This window comes from Aplysia californica, unplaced genomic scaffold (assembly GCF_000002075.1).
Source record: "Aplysia californica isolate F4 #8 unplaced genomic scaffold, AplCal3.0 scaffold00191, whole genome shotgun sequence".
NCBI lineage: Eukaryota > Metazoa > Mollusca > Gastropoda > Aplysiida > Aplysiidae > Aplysia > Aplysia californica.
The window spans coordinates 849,413-854,201 of record NW_004797461.1 but is presented as its reverse complement, the minus strand read 5'-3'; the positions used below and the strand labels follow the sequence as shown (position 1 = coordinate 854,201).

The following is a 4,789-nucleotide window of genomic DNA, read 5'->3' as shown; positions in this document are numbered from 1 at the left end:
ACGAGCTTAACATAATGAAATATAGAGAAGTCATTAATTATTCTTGTTTACAGAAGTTGAGGACACTTTACTTAGTTTAAATAACACGGACGTTTGAGTATGAGATGGCGGAGCAACACATGGAAAGGCAGGAGGTTGAAAGATTTTATTATGAACCTACTACGACTGAACTTACATACTACGTGACTGACAAGGACTATTTTAAAACAGAGTTCGTTTCTTTTGTTGCTATCGGCGGTGCAACTATTGTTTGCTGCGGGTGTTGTTGTTATTGTTCTTGTGTTGAATTGATGAATATGTTTTTGTCTAATTCTTGCTTACAAGTTTTCATGTAACTGTATATTTGGTTGTGCCGGTAGTTGCTATTATTTTGCTATTTTTACTTATTTTTGTTCTGCTATCTGTGTCGTCTAAATTTGTGTTGTTGTTTGTTCTTTCTTCAACAGCGATGCAGCACGAAGAGAGCCAGTCTGCTGTCTTGCGCCAACTCTCTTGATAGGAAATATCTTAGTCTGCCCTAAGTGGAAGTCTGCTTAACTTCCATTGCGTCATAAAATTTAAGCACACCGAGTGAGTGAGGATGGGAGACAGAGAGACAGAGAGAGAGAGAGAGAGAGAGAGAGAGAGAGAGAGAGAGAGAGAGAGAGAGAGAGAGAGAGAGAGAAGAGAGAGAGAGAGAGAAAAAAGAGAGAAAAAGAGAAGGGGTGAGAGAAAGAGAGAAAGAAGAAGGATATGAGAGACAGACAGACAGACAGACAGACAGACAGACAGACAGACAGACAGACAGACAGACAGACAGACAGACAGACAGACAGACAGACAGACAGACAGACAGACAGACAGACAGACAGACAGACAAACAGCTAGAAAAATCAAAAGAGAGAAATGGAAAAGAGAAGTGAGAAACCGACAAATAAGTAGACACACTGTTTGAACAACAACAACTCAGAGGTTCACAGCCAATAGGCCCAAAAGGCAGAGAGATAAAAGGTTAAAATTCATCCAGTATCAAAAAATTTACAGTAAGGCACTGTTGGTTAATATGCTTCATAATGAATTCTATTTAATACCATTTGTATTATTTCCATTACCAGTTTAGATAGTGTAATACGTTCTTGAAATATGAGCTGAGCGAATTACAAATATCGTATTTAGCCCAAAATATTGACTTCCCATTGGGTTTACAAATTATATACAAAACTAAGAGCAAATACTGAGGGTTTTTAGCTAAATGTGATGTGTTTAGTGTAGTTAAATGTCTATGGAGGTCTCGATCAACTCACGCAGGTTGCCTACTAGCAAGGAAACACACGCAGAGCATTTAGATTCTAATAAGAGACATTTTCATCAACCCCAAATGTCATTTTCCATAAGGAAAAGTCAACAGTGTCTGTTTCATTTTAGAGTTCAACTTGGTAGATTAGGGTCATATCATGTCGTTACTAAAGTGGTGAAGACAATATCATAACACAAGATAATACAAACCACGACTAAGAACTCCGACATCCATGTACAATACAAAAAGCAATATAAAATTAAACTAAACTGATTTTTGGGAACTCATGATAAGTATAGAGTGGATTGAGGTAACTGAAAACTTTCAAGGAAATCCTAAATCCACATGAAGTCTTGGTTTAAGGTAAGCAGACATGATCTGATGACAGATACAGAGCCTGGTACTTAGCCGCAGACAAAGCCTCTAAGAAAAAACAGAGACGGAACAAAGAACAATGAATACTAAGTCTTAATCCTTGCAATGATGGCTATTATGATGCCTTTAGAGGCTTATAAGGTCTAAAACAAATCACTACATGTTGTTTACAATGGAAAAGCATTGACATTGGGGCCAAAAATGAAAGGGGGAAAGTTTTAAAACTGTAAAGTCAACACACGTATAACGGACAATAAATGACAGTACAGTCAGGACAACAGAATAATTTAGACATAAAGACAAATGTGAGCTACTTTATGAAAAAAACACTACCTTGAAAGTCGACTACAATTATAAAAACCGCTTTTTCAAATAAAGTGTTATAAATATCGAAAGTATTGCACGTTTCCATGTCACTGGAAAAGCAGGAACAAGTAGCAAATTGGCTGGTAGGGGCAGCAGATCACTGCGTATTATTACTATAAGTGGAGATCTTTCTAGTTTCTTTTGGCTCCAAGGCTGAAAAAGGCACTTTCAGGAAGGCAAAACAACCTAGCCTGGCAAGTGTGAAGATTTTGAAACTTTTGTAAGGATTAAACGTGTTCAAACAAGGTTCGCATCTGAGAAAACGTGGATGTTATAGATTAGCACATTGGTGACTAACGTCATAAAATATCACAATTTGTTATTCTTCTTTCGATTGTTTTTAAAAAGCATGTGTTCATGGATGAAAATTCATTAACTTGAACACGTCAGCTATGTGGATTCACAAACCAAATAAACATGTCTTTCCAAGACAAAAGAGGGAAGAGAATGGGTGCTGGTTGAGGAGTTGGGTGCACAGTATGTCAAATGGCATAAGCACCACTATATATAAATCAATTCAGCAAGTGTATTATTTCATGAACAATTCCGGTCAAATGCAGCTCACGTAGTTTATTTACTCCAAAGTGGCATTTTGATATTAACAGCGATAGAATCAGTCCTATTCGTTAGTTTGTATTGTTTTGTCAGGTTTTGTTTTCTACTTTGATGTGAAAATTTCGGGAGAGCAAGATAGTTTTTCCTCACCGTCCACTTCTTTTGAAGCTCCTGCTAAAGCGGCCTTCAATAAGACTGGGACAAGGACATATTTGACACATATTTAGGGGGGGGGGGATATCAAGGACCCGAATAAAGGACAAAATAGACCTGGCACGAATATATTTTGCTTCGGAGAAAAAATAGTTGGGGAGGGACCCTGGGTGGGGGAGTTTAGTCACGTCTGGATGGAATCGGGCGCTAGTCAATTTTTGGGGGAATTTAGAGTTATTAGTATAACCTAAAAGTTTGTTCATTTGTCTTGCTTTTTGGGGGGGAAAATCCCATCTACCTTGAATAGCACTTGCGATGGGGGTCGCCTGACATCAGAGGTAAAATTAGCAAGAAAATGACCGCCAAAATTTGACTTCCAAAGTTTGAGTGTCCTTGAAAACTTTTAGTTTACATTTTTTTCGTGCCTTTGATCAATGCTTTCCAGAAATGCGTGTTTCAATAGACATAAAAGGTGTTGAGCTAAATCTTTAAAAAGAAGTTGCTGAAAATTGCCGAACAGGCGGAAACGGGCTTGTTTCTTCAATTTCAATTATTTGACAAGAGCCTGATTTCACCACGACGCCACCAGCATTTATTTAGCCTAGGATGCTACTTATTCCGCGTTTCGCAGACGACATTCTCCAGAAGACGGTGTGTGCGCGCGGGAACGGAGCGACGTCTACAAGATGGAGCAGCACAGGATTCCTCCGGGCCCGTTGTCCTTCAACTTGCTGTCTTTTCCGTCTGCTGATGCCTCCGCTTCGGCCCCGCCCTCTTTACCGTCTTTGGAGATGAGCGGAGATTTCTCCGACTTCTTCTCCACTGCTGTTCCGTCGGATGGGGCGCCCTGTGGACAAATTGTTGTTCAGCAAAAAGAAATGAGTAAACAAGAAAAAGGGTGGAGTCAACTGTGTTTGATGGGGGAAACCGGAACAATAATTACGTTCTCAACACATTCTTACATAGGCCCATACGCGCGCACTCTCACACACACGCATACACACATTCACCAACACACACACACACACACACACACACACACACACACACACACACACACACACACATGCGGACACACACGCACACACAGCGCAAAGTGGGCGTCTTATCACTTAAATCGTAGGAGCATTCACTTCACTGCAATGCACTTTTTATGAAATCTGAAAAGTTAAAATGTGTACCTTTCTAACAAATGTTGGCGTAGTTCAAAAGAGGTGTCTATAGATAGATGACAGGATGTTCCTAAAGAAACACTACACTTTAGGTTTACAGATATTGCAACTAATTCAAAACCGGACTTGTGCAAATGTACTACATGCACACCGAAAGTGCACAACTATTCCTTATCTGTTCACAAACAAACATGGCTTTTGTCCAAACAACTGATTAACTTATTTTCGTGTACAAACATCACAGTCTAAACACTACACACCCCATATCAATGGCATGCACGGGTTAGACGGGGTAAGGGTCCACCCAGGCTGAATTCTAACGAGCATCATCAATCGCTCTTTGTGAACGATCAACGGACGTTTGTCAACGATAAACATCGCAAGGCTATGAAACTCATTGGCTCTGACAGTCACACAAAATGCTGTACATATTGTTATCTCATCCCTTTCTTCCGTCGTGTTTGGTTTTGTTTCTTTACTAAAGAATACCCTGTGTTATTTATCTCTACATGCACGTCATGTGTGCTATGTCCTTATTTTTACACTGACACATTTGATATCTTCCTTATCACGACTTCTAATGTGACTGCGACACAACATCCTGGGGTCAAAGGTATTGTTGACGTACGCCTGTTGGAACACTTGTCCGGTTCTTTAATAACGCCCAAATGTTCCTACACAGAAGCTCAGGTTTTTTTTATATTTTACTTGGGAAACTTGATCTGGTAGAAAGAGCTGAAAAAAATGACTGATGGAAGACAGAAAAGATATTGCTAGGACGTTTAATCACTCTCAGCCGGATTGACACAGATGGGCGTAGTCAAGACCAACTATAAAATGATCTAAATAGTGTCCTTTTTGGAGGGGCGGGGGAGGGGGTGGGAGGACGTAA

General features: G+C 39.8%; 1 protein-coding gene across 1 annotated transcript in view; it reads right to left on the bottom strand.

Moving 5' to 3' along the window:
* Positions 1-1,034: 1,034 nt before the first annotated feature.
* The window catches only part of LOC101863437, a gene marked incomplete in the record, with an annotated part of 30,640 nt that continues 26,885 nt past the window's right edge, over positions 1,035-4,789 (bottom strand). The window contains 1 exon segment of the mRNA XM_013082741.2: positions 1,035-3,572. Coding sequence (XP_012938195.1) covers positions 3,405-3,572 — 168 coding nt within the window.